The 20,248-nt window shown below is 43.4% G+C and overlaps 2 protein-coding genes across 3 annotated transcripts; one reads left to right on the top strand and one right to left on the bottom strand.

Moving 5' to 3' along the window:
• Window positions 1-5,736: 5,736 nt before the first annotated feature.
• EXOSC9 (exosome component 9) lies at window positions 5,737-11,635 on the top strand. Its single transcript, XM_014950061.1, has 12 exons — window positions 5,737-5,876; window positions 6,043-6,137; window positions 7,149-7,268; window positions 7,376-7,478; window positions 7,889-8,026; window positions 8,498-8,580; window positions 8,900-9,032; window positions 9,495-9,583; window positions 9,783-9,929; window positions 10,287-10,477; window positions 10,805-10,883; window positions 11,393-11,635. The coding sequence occupies exons 1-12, from the start codon at window positions 5,811-5,813 to the stop codon at window positions 11,472-11,474; spliced, it is 1,326 nt and encodes a 441-aa protein (XP_014805547.1). The 5' UTR covers window positions 5,737-5,810; the 3' UTR covers window positions 11,475-11,635.
• A 399-nt stretch (window positions 11,636-12,034) lies between these two features.
• CCNA2 (cyclin A2) lies at window positions 12,035-19,705 on the bottom strand. Of its 2 annotated transcripts, XM_014950060.1 has the most exons (7): window positions 19,530-19,705; window positions 18,128-18,243; window positions 17,562-17,785; window positions 16,781-16,985; window positions 16,154-16,267; window positions 15,503-15,636; window positions 12,035-15,090 (listed from the first exon to the last, which is right to left on the bottom strand). In XM_014950060.1, the coding sequence occupies exons 1-7, from the start codon at window positions 19,543-19,545 to the stop codon at window positions 15,039-15,041; spliced, it is 861 nt and encodes a 286-aa protein (XP_014805546.1). In that variant the 5' UTR covers window positions 19,546-19,705; the 3' UTR covers window positions 12,035-15,038. The 2 variants fall into 2 exon arrangements, with proteins under 2 accessions (XP_014805546.1, XP_014805545.1); XM_014950059.1 differs by lacking the exon at window positions 19,530-19,705 and having other exon boundaries at window positions 18,128-18,265.
• Window positions 19,706-20,248: the final 543 nt, after the last annotated feature.

Raw genomic sequence — 20,248 nt, 5'->3', positions numbered from 1 at the left:
TCCCACTTTCCCAAAAGGATTGCTGAGAACTGGGAAGTGCTGAATGCAGCCCTGTCTACAGGATCAGAACTTTTGGCAGGACTCTTTGGTGCAAAAAACTTCTTTCACAAGAAGGATAAAACCCAGGAGATTATGTGATGGGTGGAAACAACAAGAACATTTTGGGGTTTACTCAGAAATCTAGTCCATTAAAGATGATCAAACAAGTGTCCAGCAAGTAGATGAAAGAGAAGTTATTATCAACTTGCTTTAAGCTGATATTGGGATGATTTGCTGACAGCTAAGGGGCCCTTTTTTTGAATAAAATTACTTTACCATATATATTAGGCAACTACTTTCCTAAATTTTAGCCGTACAAGCTGTGACAACTTCCCTCTATTAAGTAAGGGACAAATGTGATTACGGCTGTGCTTCAGATAAAGAGCCTGTTTAAGTGCTTCTCTGGAGCAGGGCCAGAACACCCCACACCTCACTGCATCAAGCTGGTACCCAAGCTGTACTCTTCATGCTTTATTTCTGCCGGCTGCATCGCTTGCAATGATTACTTATCCTCCCACCCGCGTGGAACTGTATCTGTTTCAAAGCCTCAGAGGCCCTCATAAAAACAAGTTATAAATTATATTATTACATTTATGCAGAGCCTTTCTTCCCAAATAATCTTATAAACTGAAACACTGGATACATCATGTTGTGCATAGATGTATAAATGTGTATGCTGGAGGCACTGGAGAGCAGGACTTGCAGCTAACCAGCAAAGGCACATTACAGTCCGAGCTACCACAAAAATAGAAGATCAGTTTTTTATTTATTTTTATTAGGCCATAAAATGTGGTTGCTGGAAGCTTGCTGTCAAGAAGCTGAGATTTTGATGAAGTTTGTTTTTTTCTTCAGTCCTCAAATGTGATTTTCCCTCATGGCTCAGTTCAGTAAGATAACCCAATTCAGTATTTCAGCCTACAGAGCATTCATCTCAAATGAAGAAGCACTTCTATGTGGGCACAATAGATCATTAGGCTCTTCTTTCTGACAAGTCCTGCTTTAGCCTAAGTGCCTGTGATCTATTCACTCATTTATTCACTCTGCAGTGTAAAACACTCATTCCTTTTCTTTCTGGTTTCAAACACCCAGAGTATTTCGATTACTTGATAACAACTGTAACTCTGCTTTTCACTGTACAAAAATGCAGTAATTGCTCAACTTCTATTTCATTAACCAATTATATTGACTTTATTTTCCATGTAGACTGCTTCAGATTTCCAGTGCTGTGATTTTATGCCAGCTTAATTTGTGCATGAAATTCTTTACCCTTCCTAGCACACGTGAATGCACAAAATCTGCAAAGTGAACTTTGTGCAAAGAAGATGGCATGAATCAAAGGAGACAGCTGCTTTCCAGCTCCTGCATGCAAGTTGGTTTCCCTGGAATCACATCCAGCTCCTCCTGAAGTTCACCATCAACTCCTCTGTCTACTAATCATCTTACACAGGATGAGCATCAGAAGCAAAAATCCACCTCCTCCTCAGCAATAAAGGTTTAGCACTTCCAGAAATGTTTCTGACAGAACATGTATTAGTGCAAGGAAACCTAATGCAAATGATTGACAACACTGTTGAATGTTCTGGTGTAGTGTAAAAAATGTGACTCCTTCGAAAATACTTTCATCAAAGCTGTTATAAAACCACTTTGTGGAAAAAAAAACAACAAAAGTATTGCTATGATTTACTAAGCAACAAGACTGCAACTCCTCACCAGCCTAAACGCTCAGTCACTCACTTCTGTCAAGAGCAGTGATGCCAAAGGGCGCGTTGCCACGAGCCCGATAGATCGAGGCACATCACAGTTCGCCGGGAGAGGAAATTTTCCCACTCGAGTCCCAAGCACAAATGTCAGCATATGCCCAAGTTGACATTTTTGTAATTGATGGGGAGTAACATAGTTTAGAAGGCCCTACAAACAACACAAACCCTTCCAAGGTTGTTGATAGTAACTGAAGAGTTTCATGAAAAATTGTTTCGTTTTGAAATGAAAATGACTGCCATGTTTCACAAAACAAAAATGTTTTCATTTGGACTGCTCTAATGAGCAATCACTTACAGTAAAAATTCATCTGTCTATAAAGCTTGCAAGATTAGTACATTTTAACCCATGTGACTGATTTGTTGAGTAATACATCTATTTCCAGATTTCAATCCTCCTTCTCAAGAGGCAGGCAATACAAACATTTTTTCAAGAGTATCAAAGTAATTTTAAGTATTGCCATTCTCTTGCAAAACCTGCAAATGCAAACAAAATCATGCTAGTGAATGAGAACCAAGAAAAATGGATTAATTTATCATTACCGAGAAAAGCCAAATGCTAAGTAACACAGTGAAAGCTAAGCTACTCAAGGAAGCCCTTTTCTGATCAATATCCGAACTGCTGTATTACTGAGGTGCAGAATGCCCTATTTAAGTGCAAAATTCCATCCCATCACTTCTTCTGTAGAAGCTACCAGAATCAAGCTAAGCTGAAAAATGCTTAAATTCAATTGCTTGCCCATTGTGATGGAACTGAATACAAATACTAATGTTCCACTTCTCTCACTTGGAGCACAAATACAAATGATTCCAAATGGAGCTGACAGTAAGCAATTAGGCTATGAGTCTACCCTCCTTTAAACCCATGCAAATAAGAAGAAAAGATCCTGAAACGAGCCCGATATTCTTGTGAATCAAAGATGTGAAAACAAAGGTCAGGTCTTCAGAGTTCATTTCTTCTAAAAAAAGTAGATGGTCTCACTCACCTCTTCAATAATTGCTAATTTATTCATGATAGTGATTGCCAACATTACACTTCTCTGCTTAGCCAGTGAGTTGCACTTTCCTTCCCTCTCCCCCCTCCAAAAAAAAAACCAAAAACAAAACCCAAAACAGAAAACCAGAGGAACAGAGCAAAAGGTGGAAATAAGTAGTAAGGTAAGTTGGGGTAAATTGGATTTTTGTGCGTTACTGTAACAGAGGTGGAGATGGTTCATCGAAGAGAAGTAGTGCTTGTATCGCTGTCCCTAGCATTGTAATCAAGCAAGACACAACTTCTGAGAAAGCCTTCCCTGGTCGTACATTCAGCCTCACCGTGCCTGTATGGTCTCTGCCTGCTCTCCAATACACGTTTGGTTTTTCAGTGCATAAACCAATGCTAATGTTTTCAGCATGCATTCTGTCTTACTACAGTAGGCTGTCAAAGGGCAGAGTAAAGCACTACTAGTACACTGCTAAGGTACTAAGTCCCACCACCTTTCCTTTGAAATGCTCAAAAAAACCCAAACCGAACCATGATTCTGCAATTCAAACAGGGATCTCTCCTTGTTGCATGTCATTACTGTTAATGATCTGGCTGCCTGCCAGACCAGGCATCTAGTGAAACCTCTGCAACCTCACTGATTTCGTGAGGTTTAGTGGATGGCCCTTTAAATGGAATTTACAAACAAACAGCAGTAAGGAAATAATCATCTAGTTAATTTCCATTCAGCCACTTGAGCTGTGCATGCCATATAGAACACTTAATACTGCTCCTAACTAACTGAACTAACATCAGTTCCTTTGAGCACATGCAGCACTCAGGTTCTGAGGAATAAGACATCTCATTAAAATAAAGCACAACTTTGCAGCATTGAACAAACAGCTTATGCTCCTCATGGGAGACTTTACCATCCCAATATCCGCTCAAAAAGCAACATAGCAGGACTGTATTTACCAAGCAAATTCTGCTCATTGACACGTAAAAAGATTTCAGATCTCTTTTTATATTATAAAATGACAGAAATATTTCACGATCCTGCTTCCTGCAAATACTATGACTTACAACAAGGGTCAAAATGGGCTTCAAATAAGTATACAGACAAATACAAAATGACAGCACACAAAAGAGATAAGAAAAAGTATTCGAAGTGCTAATTTTTTGCTTTAGTTTGGGTTTACTTGAATATGCGAACAATTGTAATACTTCGCCAATGCAACTGAAGTGTCTGAAATTTGTAGTGAGTTTCTGTGGAAAGCAACATAAAGACTTCAGTGCAAAAACGTGTGACAGGAAATTAATTATGGCAATATCTTGGGGAAAAAGTTTAAATTAGACATTCAAAATACAAAACTTATGATTGCATTCCACTACTTTCAGAAGTCTGCCATTTTGTTGTTCATCTTACATATTTGCCAAAATATTTCCACAAATGTTTCCCAAACTTTATTTTAGACATTATGTCTGCTAATAACACATGAAACAACTCAAAATATACTCGTTTTCTCTGATTTAGACACTGATTAACAGTTTACCCAACTGCACATAACTCAGAAATTAGCTCCGAGATTAAAATTAGCACTTAGAAAATAATTTCCTACTTATCAAATCTTAAATGATTGCAAGGAATTGGTACCTAGCCTTCACTTTTCATGTGAAAAACTGCACCAACAGGACTTTGGGCTACTAATATGGAGCAAACTTGGTCTCAACAGAAGCATTTTTTTCTTAGTGATTGCAAAGCACCTGGAATTTAACCCCAAACCTTCACTAATTAATATTATCACTGAACTTAAACAATATAAAAAGCAAAACCAGACATAATTTCTACCTAAGGGCTGCCAGTTAAGCTCCAATGAAAATACCTAATCAGCCATGTATTTGCAATGAGAGACAATCTTATGCCAAGCGTTATCATATTTGTGGCTAGAGAAAAAGCTGCAAGCCTTAACACTGGCTTGCTCCTTATTGTTGCTTCACATGCAGTGCCACTCAGAAAAACTATTTGCTTATTTTTGTCCCTATAGCAAGAGGCCCTTTTTGTAATCACATCAATATACTTTGACACTGAATACTTGTGATGATATTCATTTATCCTAATCTGAAAATACAAAACCAGCATGGAAAAATCAAGACAGCACTGTCCCCACTTGCACAAAACTTAAGTTTCTGAAATGTGACTCAATTTTAGTTTGCACTAGAACTTCAGGGTTAACAAGGTTTAAAAAGATAATATAACTTGAGATATTTCAACGATTTTGTGTGAGAAAAGTCAGAGCGTCTGGGGTTTAACGACTGGTGGGAAGATAGAGTAATCCATTTTCTCATTTCAACCCAAATTAAGCATAACAGCCACTTGTTTTCACTCACAGCCTCGAGCTTTTACTTACAGCCAGTACTTCGGAACATCAGGGAAGGCTGTTCCTCTGATAAATTTGAAGCTTTTGTTGCATTTTGGCCTACAGCACTAACTGCTTTGCTCAGGCCACCACCCTGGCTGTTTTCCAGGGGCCGCAGGAGCACACACACCTTGAAGGCTGGGCACTCGAAATGTCTGAGGCGCGCTTTTTCAATTCCAGACGCTTTCCCCGGCCCTCTGCCAACGGCCCACAGGCACCTCTGAAGAGGCGCGGGGAGGGCCGCGACGGGACCGGCTACTGCAACAGCCCCCTCCGAGGCCCCGCTCTTCGGTGAAGCAGACCCTTGTGCCCACCTGTTAGGAACGGTAACAAGGGCTGCGCGTTATACCGGCAACGACACCCCTTCAAGAGAGCGCTGCCCGCTCTGAGGGGAGTCGCCTCTGGGCGGGGCGTTTTCTGAGGGGAGCCGCCCGTGGGCGGGGCCAGCCCTGAGGGGAGCTGCCTGTGGGCGGGGCGTTTTCTGAGGGGAGCCGCCTGTGGGCGGGAACAACACTGAGGGGAGCTCGCGCCTGCGCACGGCACACCCACCGCCCGGCCGTCGCCGCCGCGTGGTGATGACGTCAACGCTGCGCGCGGTCGCCGAGCTCCATCGCGCGCCGCGCCTCAGGGTCCACCATGAAGGCGACGCCGCTTTCCAACTGCGAGCGGCGCTTCCTCCTGCGCGCCATCGAGGAGAGGAAGGTGCGGCGCTGGCTTCCCCTTCCCCTTCCCTTTTCCCTTCCCCGCTCCGGGGAGGGTGTGCGGCTAGCGCGGGTCTCCATCTGCCGCCGTCCGGGGGTAGGCCGGACTCCCCCCCCCGTCCCGGTTATGGCGCATTAACCCGGTGTGTGTGTCTCTGGGCCCGCAGCGCCTGGACGGCCGGCAGTGCTATGACTACCGGAACGTGCGGATCTCCTTCGGAGCCGACTACGGCTGCTGCATCGTGGAGCTGGGGAAGACCAGGTGGGTGCGGGGGGCGAGCAGGCGGGCGGAGGACAGGCTGAAAGCCCGCTGCCGTCTCACGGAACAGATTTTAAGGACTGAAGCCTGAAAGTGGTAGCAATTCAAGGTTAAGACCGTGGAGGAGCGGTGGGGAGCGATGGAGTTTCCGTGTTGGTTGTCGATTACAAATAATTTACAAAATACAAAATTATCATAATTTTTCCTCCCTATGTTTGCTGATCTCACATTACATTTTGCCCTCCTCCACTCCTTCACAAATCAAGCAGCCCTTTTTTGTGTGTGAAAAAGCATATATAGGCACTTACATAAACATTTAGTTATAGATTCTCATGTGCTTGAGTCTCTTGTTCTGTGCTCTAATTCCTACATTTGGTTCTCTCAGTTGTTGACCATACACATGTATGACAGGCACTGAATGAGAAACTGTCAGGAGTGAGAAATACAAACTAAAAGCCTAAACGCCTGCTTTTTCATAGAATCATCTAGGTTGGAAGGGACCTTAAAGATCATCTAGTCCAACCATCAACCTAACTCTGACAAAAAAATAAATAAGAAATAAACAATAAAAAAATGACCCGTCTTTTGAACACCTCCAGGGATGGTGCCTCAACCACTTCCCTGGGCAGCCCATTCCAATGCTGGATAACCCTTTCTGTGAAGAAATTTTTCCTAATATCCAATCTAAACCTCCCCTGGCACAACTTGAGGCCATTTCCCCTTGTCCTATCTCCTATGACCTGGGAGACGAGACCGACCCCCGCCTCTCTGCACCCCCCCTTCAGGGAGTTATAGAGCATGATAAGGTCTCCCCTCAGCCTCTTCTTCTTCAGACTAAACACCCCCAGCTCCCTCAGCCTCTCCTCATAAGACTTGTGCTCCAGACCCCTCACCAGCTTTGTTGCCCTTCTCTGGACCCGCTCCATACTTTTCAAAATACGTATTTTGTTTGTAGTGGTAGGAGTTTTTTTTCTTGTTAAACTCAGTGAATTAGTGGTTTATTTACCTTTGCAGGGTTCTTGCACAAGTCTCATGTGAACTTGTTCCCCCCAAGCCAAATCGGCCTACAGAAGGTATACTTTTCTTCAATCTTGAGCTCTCACCAATGGCTGCGCCTGGTTTTGAGCCTGGCAGGTATGTAGCTTTCTTAAAAAGACTAAGCAAGGATGATGAGAGGAGCCACTGTTGTGTGAGCATAAAGCGCGAATCATATTCAATTGGGGTTAACTTTGTTTTGACAGACAGACAGATTTACTGGTGAGACTGAACAGACTAATAGAACGATGCCTGAGAAATTCCAAGTGTATAGATACTGAATCTCTCTGCGTTATTGCTGGTGAAAAGGTATGAAAACCTACTAATTTCAAGTGGTTTTAACGTGGTCTCTGTTTTGTTTTGGAAACTAGAAATTCTGATTTTAGGTTAATGTAAAGATCCACGCATGTGACTTTACAGGTGTTTTTACCTTAAAAGTATACATAGGCTTTCTGAAGTCGTTGGGATCCTGCACAATTGAATATTTCTTTGCAGAATAAAGTTTGAATTGTACTTAAGTGTTATGTATTTTGTGACAATTAAATCTAGCACACTGAGAGTCCTGAAATAGACCGGGATCTTTCATCTCCCTAAGCAAAGCCCTGAAGAATAAATGGTGGTTCTTTTTAGGGTTCAAAAAATGAAGTTGTTTTGAAAAACAGTAACTTCCGTAGAATTGTGTCACAAATTACCAAGCAGTTCCGTATGTTTTTTCTCAGGTTTGGCAAATCCGTCTGGACCTGCACCTGTTAAATCACGACGGGAACATTATTGATGCTGCCAGCATAGCAGGAATTGTAGCCCTCTGTCATTTTCGCAGACCAGATGTGTCTGTGCAAGGAGAGGAAGTAACTGTGGTAAGTTGTACCAGATAAATGTTGTGGCATCGCAGGTAGCTATTTCCTTCTGTCTAAAAGGTGTTTGTGTAAGCAGCTAAACTCTGAGATACCTATGTTGTAGGGCTTTGAAATGTGAAAGGATAGTAGGGAAGCCTGCTGAATTCGGAATTTTATCAACCTCAGTTCATGGTAATACTGATTGTAAAAGATTACTGTTACATTTCTACAATGACGAATTGTAAAAGTATTTTACAGTATTTCAATCAAATCAAGTATAAGGCTGATGAATGCACTGTATTTACCTACGTAGGTAGTAAACAGTAAGAACTGCACAAGAAGAGTTAAAAAGAATTTTTTTAATGTTTAGATAACTAAACGTTTGTTAGCTTTTTTCTTTTTGTATTTCTTTAAATATCTTTGTACAGTACCTCATTTTAAAATTAAATGTGTTTCATAAATAATTGTCTTCTGGGCCAATTCTTCTCACAGTATACTCCTGAGGAGCGCAATCCTGTCCCCTTGAGCATCCACCACATGCCTATTTGCGTCAGTTTTGCCTTCTTCCAGCAAGGGTAAGATTTTTAAGTCTTTTGAGAGGAGCAGCTTATTCTCAATTCTGCAGAGTTGATTTTAAACATAAAAGAGTCCAAAAAGTATTTATATTGGCAAGCCAATTTCTTAAGACATTTTATCTGAAGTGGGATGCCATGGGGAGATACTTGTGTTCTGCACAGTGTAACTAACCAGTAGCTTTCCACAGATGGCATAGAAAACTTTTGGGAGGAGGGTATACCCATAATTATTAATACATAAACAAATTAATTTTAAATTTCTTTTTAAGGGTAGTAACTTGCCACAATTTTTTACTGTTGCTTTTAAACTTGAATCTAGGACCTATTTATTGGTGGATCCAAGTGAGCGTGAGGAACGTGTAATGGATGGCGTCCTTGTAATTGCCATGAATAAACATCGTGAAATTTGTACCATGCAGTCCAGCGGAGGGATTATGCTGGTAAAGGATCAGGTAAATCTTTGCTTTGACCAGTCTCTCTGTTGTATGTAAACTAGTTCCCGTGCTGGAATCTTGATAGCGAAATACCCTTGACATTTGGAAGCTAAGAAATCAATTATCTGTCTGATATAATTGGAAAAGATTATGTATTTTTAGTCCTAGTGGAAGCGGATGATACTGTGCAGCACGCTGTAGAAGAGATGTAGAAAAAGAACATTGTTTGGTCAGATACAAAACTTGTTTTTTGTTTTTTTCCCCTGAGATTTGGCTGAGGGAGTCTGTAAATTAATTCAGACTGCACTGCCATGAGTAGCTAGAGGCTACTGAACCTGTGGCATCAACTCGTAGTGTATCCAGCACTAACTACTAATACTAAGGTGCCATATTTTATTAAGTGTTTGTGACTCCTGTGATGTTTTACAGTTAAAAACATCGTGCTTTCATGATTGTAAAGTGTTGCTGTATGTATAACAGGTTCTGAGATGCAGTAAAATAACAGCTGTTAAGGTTGCAGAAATAACAGAACTAATTCAAAAAGCCTTGGAGAACGACCAGAAAGCTCGGTGAGTGTTTTGGAAAAGAAGGGAAATAGGTATTTTTAAGAAACATACTAAAATGTAATGTCAACCTGTAGTCTGAACAGCAAATTGTTTTCACTAGTGTTTGTTTTAAATAGCAAGCACTTATATATTTGAACTTGAAAAGAGAAAGCATTTTTAAGTGTGAAACATCCTGAAATAATGTCTGTCACTGAATGACTAGGAAAGAAGGTGGGAAGTTTGGCTTCGCAGAATCTATACCGAATCAAAAGATCACTGCCTTCAAAATGGAAAGTGCTGCTGTTGATACTAACAATGTGGAAGAACAAGCTGAAGAGATCATCACAAAAGCTGACCCTCCTTCAGAAGTGTATCTTTTCTGTTGTATTATTTAGGGGAAAATCAGGCTTCCCACCCCCTGCACTAGGAGCTAAACACACATCCAAGGTTCCTCACAGCTTAGGTAGCCTGACAGCCTTCAGAGGAAACATCAGCGTCATACCATTTTTGGTTCTGACTGCTTTTAGGTAACTTAATTCCTAGCGTAAAGTGCAAAACTGAGGTCTGCAGTGACTGTTACAGTAACTGGAGAAGTAGTACTTTCTCTCAACTCCCCTTTAAGGATGTTCTCCCCTCGGGAGAAGAGAGACAGCTTCAAACCCAGCTGGTTTGCTCTCAGAATACAAAGAGTTTACTGGCAAATCAAGATTTTCCTTAACTACTTCAGTTCTACCACACCAATATTGCACACTCCTGGGACAGCCCAAATTGGGGAAGGAATAGAGAACTCCTGGGGAGACCTGGAAGAATCTGACAGGGAGGAAGCAGCAGAAGAGGAAGGTGAAAGTGAAGCTACTGCTTTTGAATGTCAGAAAATGGAAACTGAGGATACAAGTACAATGTTGGAAACTAAGAAGGGTAAGGATTTATCTTGATAGCAGAGACACTTGTTATACCACTTTGTTAAACAGTCCAGAATTCAAATGTGAAAAAAGTCCTTGGCAAGGAAGGGGAACCATTGTAGCCACTTTCCGCTTGGGACTTGCACCCATTTGCTACTTTCACTTCACCTGGTATCTTGTCTTTTCTTCAAAAGATAACTTGATTTCTGTGTAGATGGACGGCTCGAAGTTAAATGCTGGCCACCCTGAATCTTTCTTTAAAAATGCTGCAGTTGTTAGTTGCAGAAGTTGTTTGTACAAAACTGATCACCAGTTTGTGGGTTGGTTGGTTTGTTTTTTTCAGATGAACCTATTGTAGTGTCTGACAGTGAAGAGGAAGAAGTTGTCATTCTGGAACCACAGGAACTACCGAGGAAAACAAGGTAACTGTCGTGTGAAACTAGGTGTATTTTCAGGAAGCACAGGATTTTGGTAAGGCCAAGAAAGGCCTCAGTTGATCAAGGGGACTACAGAGATAGCTGAGAGTGAGGAAGTTGACACCTAGACCAGTTTGTTCCTGTCCTAGGAGGCCGGTCCTGGCTCACCTGCAGCTGTCTGAAATGGGTAGATACTTGACTAATCTTAATCGCTCCAAAGGGATAGCAAATTAATGTATTTGAATCAACTCCTCCTTGAAGATGCTGCAGAGATTCTACATGCTGCCCTGCAGCATCTTACATTTGATCTCCAGTCAGTGAGATGTATTGCTGCATCCCTACACTAACCATGGCCACCCGCATTGGTGGGTGTAGGACACTTTCTACGTGCTATGTTTGAACTTTGCACTGAGGGTGGTGGATGGTTGCCAGGCTATGGATGATGAGCAGCCTGTGTTCTTTTGAAATAAAACTGCTCAGTACATTTCTTTGATTCAAATGTTGTTTGCTTGCAGAGCACAGACCAATACGAAGCAAGAAAATGCAAGTAAGAAAGCGTTTAACAAAAGGAGAAAAAAGAAGAGAGCTGCTTATTAAAGCCGTCATCCCTCCTTCAGAAATGCTGTATAATTGGGTTCATTGTTACTGAACTTATTTTTGTAGATAATTTTATTTCCTCCCACCCCATCTCTGGTCCTGCTTTTATGTATATTTTATAAAAATATTGTACACAGCTTTAAATAAAAAAAAATTTTGCATGTAAGTGAAATTCTGTGGTTTATATCCAGCTGCAGCAGCAAACTCACTAGTTAAACTTGACTCAAGTTCTGCAACTTGAATTGCGGCGGTAAGATGCAGTTTTAACAGCCTCTGCCATTATTGAAGGGAGCTGTGCAGTCAGAGCTCAGGTGGTAAAAGGTCAGACCCAATTTAATGCCAGGGAAAGCTTCTGTTAATGAAGGTAGCTATTGCCAGACCTTCCTGTCACACACCGGAATGTTTTTCGCAGGGGAAAATGGTGTGTGCTGTGACTTGAAATTTCTTGCCCCTGTCACTGAAACCGCTTTGTGTAAGAACCAACAGAAATGCATATATTTAACAAAACAGCATAGAACTACTGCAAAACTTTCATAGAGAAGCAACTCATACTTCAGCAATAGAGTTTCTTAAAAAGTTTAATTAAATATTACATGCAACAGACAGGAATGTTTCTTGAAGTGTATTTGAAGAATGATGCTCGGGATTTAGAGTCGGGCAAAGCAAAGAGATGAGGTTTCCAAAATACCTGATCCAGCTGTTCTGTTCAAAAACCAAGTCAAACCAGAAACGTGCACATATATACAAGAGCAAAACAGGACTATTTTACATGTGACCTTAGTATTCATGAGATATGAACAGGAGAGAAGTTACTGTTGCAGATACTGCATTCCCCAAATCGGGTTTAGAATTTAATGTTAAAAAAAAAAAAAGATAAACTGCTCCCAGCCACAGAAAGCCTTAATCAAGTTGTCAAAGCCCCCTTCACCCAGTGTGTTTTCTCAGTGTCAGTCCTTCCAGCCCAGAGTCACTGTTGGGAACACGAGAATAGGTGAAGATCCAGTTTCTTCTAAGTTCTGCAGTACCAGGAGACCTTAAACCTCTTCAGGAAAAAGACCGGTATTTGTAGTGCTGTGTCTCTCATCACACATAACACCTCATACCCCAGATTCCTCGGAGGCTTTATTTTTAAAGGCTGTAAGTGTAAACTGGGAAGGCAAAACAGTAGTACAGCATAATGTGGGATATTTTGTTCAAAGCTTAGTAGCAAGAACTGGAATCATCCCATACCGACTGGAAAGTGAGAAGATGGAACAAGACAGTACTGGCAGCAGCAAGAGCTGTTGCTGAGGAAGGAGGAACATGGATCATAACTGGGCAGAGCTGCCAGCCCAGGACTGAAGCATTTTTTTAGGCTGCAGAGGAAGTTGTATTGGTATGTTGAAAGCAAAGCTCAGGGAGCAGGGGAGAATGTTTCTCTGCTATGGGAACAGTAACAAACAACTTCCGTTGAAAACAGAGCAAGGAGACATCTCATTAAGCAGTAAACTATTTCTATAAACCACTGTCATCCTTTCACTTAAGAACTGCTGCTTACTTTATTCTGGGGAAAATAATCCATAATTGCAATCATCCAAACCTTTACATTACTTCATAGTTCTCAGCAGTCTTGGAAAGTTTCCAGCACCCACCATTAAAGAAGGGGAAGGCAGAACCCAGTTTGTCAGGAGGAGCGCTGTGCTCTATAGTCTTCAAAGAATAATTGCCCTTCCGAGGTCACAACCCGATGTCACAGCTGTGGCAAAGGTGTTCCCTACAAGCATTACCTACAAGCTCCTCTCCTGCATTCCTAATGCTACGCACCAAACATGATACACTGGGGTTTTTCACCAACTAGTTTCAGCTTTTCAGTGGCAACCTACTGAAAAGCCAAATAAAGGCTGTTGGAGAACACAGTAGACCAATGAAATATGGTTCTTTGTTAAAAATTAGAACACACAGAAAAGTCAAAGTGCATCCTAAAAAGCTCAGGTTGGCCAAAAAAGGCAGCCAAGTAGTTGCATTCCTTAGTTTTGACTCGAGGGTTTGTAACTGAGGTGTTTTGTGGAAGGCTCAGGCTACAGAGCAGGGGTGGGGGTAGAACACCCAAGATTTTAATTACTGAGTTGAGACACGTGAGTAATCTCACCTTAACACCTGTTTGTCAGCTCGACAGAGGGCTGATGATTTTTTTTTTTAAATGTATTTTAAATAGCCCACACCATAGCAGCTGTTTGACATCTGTGAGGAATTGATGCTGCTACCTGCCAGCTGTCCAGCCACCCAGATGGGCAGCGTTGAGTCAGCTTCAAGTTAAGGTGGTGCAGGTTTCACCCTTGCCAAAGAGCTTTAGAAACAAATGCCAGTTGAAGATGGCCAGAACTGCTCCTCAGTGGTTTTAAGGTATTGGCAAGACCACCAGCATCAGATGTAAAAAACTGTTTATTAGCCAAACTGGAAATGGCTTAATTAAATCCACTTCCATGCACTTACTGGTTGACATGCAAAGAACAGCAGGTACAGGGCAGCATCGCTCCATTTACACGGGTTTGAAGGTAATCGGCGTTAGAACAAGTGGACATTTATGTGCTAGTTTGCTCATGTAACAGTTCCAGAAGTAAGGAAAAAGAAGACCACTTGGTCTACATTGTTGCTGCATGCCGCAGAGGAACCCTTTCCAAGCAAGAGGGATGTACAGAACTCTGCGTGTAGCACATCTACCCCAGGAGACATTCCCTCTTCTTGAGGGCACAGAGCAGTAGTTCAGCCTCCTGCAGTTTATTCCCTCCACCGCCCCTGAAGAGGCACGAGGTGAGCAGACTGATGACTATCATCTTTTTCAGTGGGTATCAATGGGCTTTTGGGACAGCTAACACATCAGTTAAGAACTCCACAGTTTTAAAAATCAGTATGTTTTACACTTTGACTAGAAAATACCTATAGCAAGACCATTTTCTACATACTGGAAGAGAGAAGTCTGAACTGGTGTTCTGGATTTTGCCCTGGAGTTCAGCCTTTAACCTGATGGGAGACCTGACAGTATGTGAGACAGCAATCAAGGCTTCCAGTAAGTGGCTCATCCTAAAGAGCTTCACGAGAGCCAATTCCAGCAAGGCCTTCTCCCCAGCGCTATGTAGTTTGTTCCAGTATTCCAGCCATTAAGCCACAATTTGGACCTATATTAAATCTCAGCTTAAACTACACAGTATAAAAATGCTACAAATACTGCTGTGGAGTTCAAGTTGTTCTTACTTGGAAGGAGAAGCAGCCCTACTGTTATAATGCACTGCTAATGTTCATGTTTAGTCTATTATTAGATCAGCAGTCTCGGACTGCGCTTGGTCTGCCTGGTTAATTCCGTGCTTGAAGACAACATTTTTATAAAACCCCAGCTAAACAGTCGAGCATGTACAAAAGATTTACAGTAAAACCAAATAAAACTAAATTCATAATTAAGCTCGTTAAAACCTGCATTAATATTCTGAGTGATCCCATCTAGAATTTTGAACCATGTTTCAAAACTGTACATCATTTTCCTGTAATATACATCTTTTTTTAAAAAAAAAAAGATCAGTCTCTTGATTATTACAATAAGTTTAGTGTCTCTGGCGGGTCAATAAGCGATACTCCATGGTACCTAGACAGGGGGGAAAAAAAAAGATGCAGGATGTCATCTTGCTCAAAGTGCCCTCTGCCATAAAGAACAGCGTACGTACTGCAGCAAGGAACATCACTCACAAGGCAGGAAACATCTGGGGGCTTGTTGGCTGCCATGCCAACCCAGGTTATTTTTTAGGAGCATTAGGTACCATCTCCTGCCTACCAACTGTAGGAACATCAAGAAAGTTCCTCACCTGCTGGTGAACACAAAGTACTGCTCAACAAACCGTTGTGCAAAAACCTGGGGAGCCTTGTCGCTATTTTGCATCGGTGGTAGATTTGGTTAGTTGAGTCTGACTGAAGATTCAGGATGCATCAACCCCCCTCCCCCTGCTCAGCAGTTACATGGACAACACACCAGCTTATCGTACGTCTCCGCAGATACTCACTTTGTACTCTTGTACTTTTCCCTTATGGACTGTTGTGTGTGCTGTGCTGCTTTGAGGTAGGTCTTGTGTAGGTCCAGGAGGCAAGGCTTGATGTCTTCAAGGGTGTAGCCTGTTACTTTGCACAGGGATTCAGGCTGAGGGGAAAAAGGAAAGGAAGAGGGACTATTTGAAATTTTCTGCTCACTTACGCTGATGGCCACTGGTGGAGTTTTTAGCTTCCTGTTGAAACTCTGTTGTTCTAATAGATTAGCAGAGCGCTATTTTCTAAAGCACAAAGTATTTTAATGCTCACTGCTCAGGTTTAAGCAGTTTATGTAGATTTACAATAATCCTGATAATTATCGTATTCTAAGCAAGTCTTCCTTGCCTCCAGCACTTAGGCTTTCTTACCACCCCATCCTTCATCAGAAGGAAGCTGCTTACAGCTTTGAGGAGGATCACCAGAACAGAGTGTATCAGTAGATACTGAGAAAACATGTGTGTGTGTGTCCCCATTTTCCAAATACCACAGGCAACAATCTGAAATTAACAGCCTGGAGGTGCAGAGGGGCTGCAGATTCCTACAGTCCTGGCCCCAGAATTCAGAACCGCATATGAACAACACTAAAGATGCATAAAGCTCCATGAAGGCTCAATTTTAGCGCTACGTACCCAAGTTTGTCCAGTGATGGTATAGCCTGCTAGATGAAATGCTGCAGCAGCAATGACTGATGGCAAGTATTTCAGGTAAGGATCAGCATCAATTAGACTCAGCTCCCCGAGGTACTGCAAGGGAAACGAGAAAGGGAATCATCTCCTTCCCCAAGGAAGTAGAAGAGCATTTAGCAGTTGCACTAGGACCGTAATTTAAGCTTCCAATCCTGCCATCAGTTGGAGGAACAGCTTTTACTAGTTTCCACTTACTTTCTCTTTTATTATCTACCATTGTTATTAAAGTTCATTAATCTCTGCCCACTGAGTAAGTGTGCATGCTTGAGCCCAACCAAATGCCTGCCTGAGATCGGAACGGAGTGTCTCAAACGGTGAGTGGCAACAGGAGTGTTAGTTTCCAGGGGTGTAGCACCACTTCTGGAGGAGTACACAGCACAGCGCGCACACTCTCCAGAACTCTCCCCAAGACACACATCTAAAAATAGCTGGAATCAGGGAAGCCTGGACTGAAGAATCATTTACCATTTCGTTTCTTTTCTACCGGGACTCAGAAACGGAGCTTGTAAAGTGCATTAATAGTAACAGAACTCTCTCGTTACACAGGCCAAGCCAGTAATTCTTACTTACCATTGACAGGCTCTCCACTTTAGCATTTGTCTGCTCATGGAGGAAATACTGAGTGAGGAACTGGTTGATCGTTGGAGCTGCCAAGTCAAATGACAAAACCTTCAAAATTAAGTGCTCCATCCTCAGAACCTGCTTCTTGGTATAGGTGTCATCTGTGATGTAGACAAACTCTGCTACTTCAGGAGGGTAGATCTCTTCAAACTTTCTGCCAGGAGAAAGATGTGAGCAAATAATTGAGTACTAGAAAACCAGACAACCAGCAACATTTAATGAAAGCCAGCATGCAAATTTAAAATCTGACTTGTGAAGTAGCTGAGCACTGTTACCAAATAAGTTTGCTGCACTTGGTTCCGTAGCTCTTGAATCAGCAGAATTTGAAATTACAGAGCTACCATAGGCTGATATTTTAGCACTAAACAATTTGGGACTCAGAGGCACTGAAATACCAGAACAAGTCCCTAAACTAATAATTGGCACAAGCAAAACTTTATTTTCACATGCCTTGTGCATATTCTCTTACATACTGTTTATAAGCCTGCTTCTGCTGCAGCTAGAAATAATGAATCCTCACACTAGGGCAAGCTATAAAGCCAGCCTAGAACCTTGCTTGAGGAGTTCCATACAAACTGCCAAGCTTTCAGGTGGATAATGCCTGGTTTTTCTTCCAGTGTGAAGCCCTCCTGAGCCAGCCTGGCTATAGGCAACAGAAGCGTGATAGCTGCAAGATTTCCATCTGTATGAGACCAGCAGATAGAATTCTAAATTAAGCCATTTCACTTACGATGCAAGCAGCATAGCTGCAGTACCCACAAGCTGCAGTTTTCCTCTCAAAACAGACATTGAAGAAAGAAACCTATCAATGTAATTCACAGCTAAGTGCAGGGTTTCATTCTGTAATTTGTATTCTTCTCCAACTTCCACCAGCCAGTCCACAAGAATAGCCCGCATGCTGTTTGTGATATCAGGTTGCTTCTTCATGTAACCCATTTTAGGCTTGCATTTCACCTGTAGGTTTAGAGGACAGATAAGATTGAGTTTGGACTAACTGCCAGGAGGAAAGCAACTGTTTAAACTCTGTTTACCACAGTTTAAACAGATCAGAAGTAAACAATGGTAAGTCTAGAATCAGTAAGCTGTATTTCCATAATCTTGCTTTCCAGCTTCTGCTCAGTGCATGGCACAATCAACTTTATCACAAGAAACCAGTCTTGTGTTCACAGCAGCATCTTATTTCTCTATTTCCAGCAAGACTTAATTTAGTCACAGTGGTAGTAACTAATAGGTGCATTTCTCAAACCCAAATTTCTCGCCCATAAGCTATATGCAAAGAAGAAAAGAGCAGCTCACCTCCATTTCCCTAAGGTACGTATGGATATCACTAATATAGTCTGGCACGTTATTAACATTTGGTTTTTTCTCTTCTGTTTCTGAGGTTATTGAAATATCCATAATACTTGGAGAATCTGAGAAGAAAATAATAGCCATGTTAAAACAGGCACAGTCAGACCACTCCCTTGCAGCACAGGAACTATCCTGTTCGTAGCATGTCGATGGTGGCTCTCCAGGGCTGCTGGGCCTCTTGCCTCCTGGGCAGGCAGAAAGGGCAGGCTATCACTCAACAAGATGGGAGTTGAGGAGGATCTAGGGAAGCCAACACATTACTGCAACAGGGAAACTTCCCATTCCCCATTCTCTTCTTCCCCCCTAAGAATAAAGGGATGGGATTATGTAGGACTCAGTGCATCCTGTGTTACCTTATTACATAGATGTGAACACTAAGCTTGGCTATTCCAGCATAAAACAGGGCTGGAGCACCAGAGCTTTTTTAGAGAGTGCAAAGATGGGCCATGGTGAAGTCAGCCCTCAGATATTCATGCATGTGTTACAGGAAACGGATCCAACAGCTCCCATTGCTTACATACTGGGAAGAGCTCAAAACACTTGCACCAGTACAGGGTATTACCTGGGAGAAGAGTACATTAAGCCTCAGGTTCCACCTGAGTAAAGTCTCCTTCTTACTCTATAGCAGTGGGCAGGGTGAGGCTCTAAGGCTGCTCTTCTTGTCTGTAATCTGGTTTTTCTTGTGAAGTACTGATCATAGAATAGTCTGGGTTGGAAGGGACCTTAAGAGGTGATCTAGTCCACACCCCCTGCAATGAACAGGGACACCTCCAACTAGATCAGGTGGCTCAGAGCCCTGTTCAACCTGACCTTGAATGTTTCCAGGGATGGGCCATCTACCACCTCTCTGGGCAACCTGTGGCGGTGTTTCGCCACTTTCAGAGTTAAAAACGTCTTCCTTACACCTATATAGATCTACCCTCCTTTATTTTAAAACCATTATGCCTTATTAAGATTAAAAGCATAAAGCAGCTTACAGAGAGCAGAGGACTGCAGAGTAGAGACTCAAGTTATTGATAGCTCTGCTGGATTCAAAACCTGTTGTATCACAACAGCAAGCTCAAAGGAACCAAATCGGTTTCGGCAACAGGAAAGGCATCTTCCGAGCCGAACCAGATCCCCCTGCAACCCAAACAGCTCCCGGATCTCCCGCCCTCCTCCAGTTTGCTCTAGAAATCGTTCCCTCGCTAACTCCTCGGCACAACCCTGCTCACCCCGCGCTTTCTGGGGAAAGGGCCGCGCAGCAGGACGGGGTGGGCCGGGCCCGGCGGAGCGCACCCAGAGCCCGGGGCAGCGCTGCCCTTCCGGGGCAGGGGGTGTTGGGGACCCCCGGAGGGGCCTCACCTACCGAAGCTCAGGTCCATGGCGTTGCCCAGGGTGGCCAGGGGCCGCCGCTCCCCCAGGGCGCAGACGGCCGCCTTCAGCCCCAGCTCCGCCGCTGCATCCTCATCCTCCTCCACCTTCTGGGCGGCCGGCCCCCCCCGCCGCCGCCGCCGCTCCCCGTCCGGCTCGTCCACATGGATGGTGAAGGCCTGCGGCCCGCCGACCGGCCGCCCCGCCGCGGAATCGGCCAATGGGAGGGCGCGGCGCGTCACGCGGGCTACGGGCGGCGGCAGGGGCCAAAGGGGGCGGGGCGTGAGGGGAAAGGGGCGGGGCCTAGCGGGCGGGAGTCCCCGAATGGCCCGTTCCAGCCGTCCTGGGAGCGCTGGGAAACGAAGGGCCCTGAGGCGGGAGGAGCGCGGAGCAGGTTTAATGCCACCCACCCTCCAACCAAGAATTAATGAGGTCCTGAGGGGGGACTTCATTGCCCTTTACAACTCCTTGAGAGGAGGCTGTGGAGAGGGGGGGCGTTGGCCGCATCTCCCAAGGGGATAACGACAGGCCCAGAGGAAACGGCCTGAAGTTGCGGCAGGGGGGGGTTAGATTAGATATCAGGAAGAATTACTGTACTGAGAGGGTGGTCAGGCACTGGAACAGCCTGCCCAGGGAGGTGGTGGAGTCACCATCCCTGGAGGTATTTAAGAAACATGTGGACACGGCACTTCGGGGCATGCTCTAGCGCCCGGG

Source organism: Calidris pugnax, unplaced genomic scaffold (assembly GCF_001431845.1).
Source record: "Calidris pugnax isolate Ruff unplaced genomic scaffold, ASM143184v1 scaffold42, whole genome shotgun sequence".
Classification (NCBI taxonomy): Eukaryota; Metazoa; Chordata; class Aves; order Charadriiformes; family Scolopacidae; genus Calidris; species Calidris pugnax.
The sequence above is the reverse complement of the archived record's forward strand: the minus strand, read 5'-3'. Positions and strand labels throughout refer to the sequence as shown.

Excerpts from the sequence above, each read along its gene's own strand:
- EXOSC9 (XM_014950061.1), top strand. The coding sequence starts at position 5,811 with ATGAAGGCGACGCCGCTTTCCAACTGCGAGCGGCGCTTCCTCCTGCGC. Across the intron at positions 9,033-9,494 it reads TTATGCTGGTAAAGGATCAG|GTTCTGAGATGCAGTAAAAT; the intron begins GTAAATCTTTGC and ends TATGTATAACAG. Across the intron at positions 9,584-9,782 it reads GAGAACGACCAGAAAGCTCG|GAAAGAAGGTGGGAAGTTTG; the intron begins GTGAGTGTTTTG and ends CTGAATGACTAG.
- CCNA2 (XM_014950059.1), bottom strand. The coding sequence starts at position 18,265 with ATGGCTATTATTTTCTTCTCAGATTCTCCAAGTATTATGGATATTTCA. Across the intron at positions 17,786-18,127 it reads CGTACCTTAGGGAAATGGAG|GTGAAATGCAAGCCTAAAAT; the intron begins GTGAGCTGCTCT and ends CTAAACCTACAG. Across the intron at positions 16,268-16,780 it reads AAGTGGAGAGCCTGTCAATG|TACCTCGGGGAGCTGAGTCT; the intron begins GTAAGTAAGAAT and ends TTTCCCTTGCAG.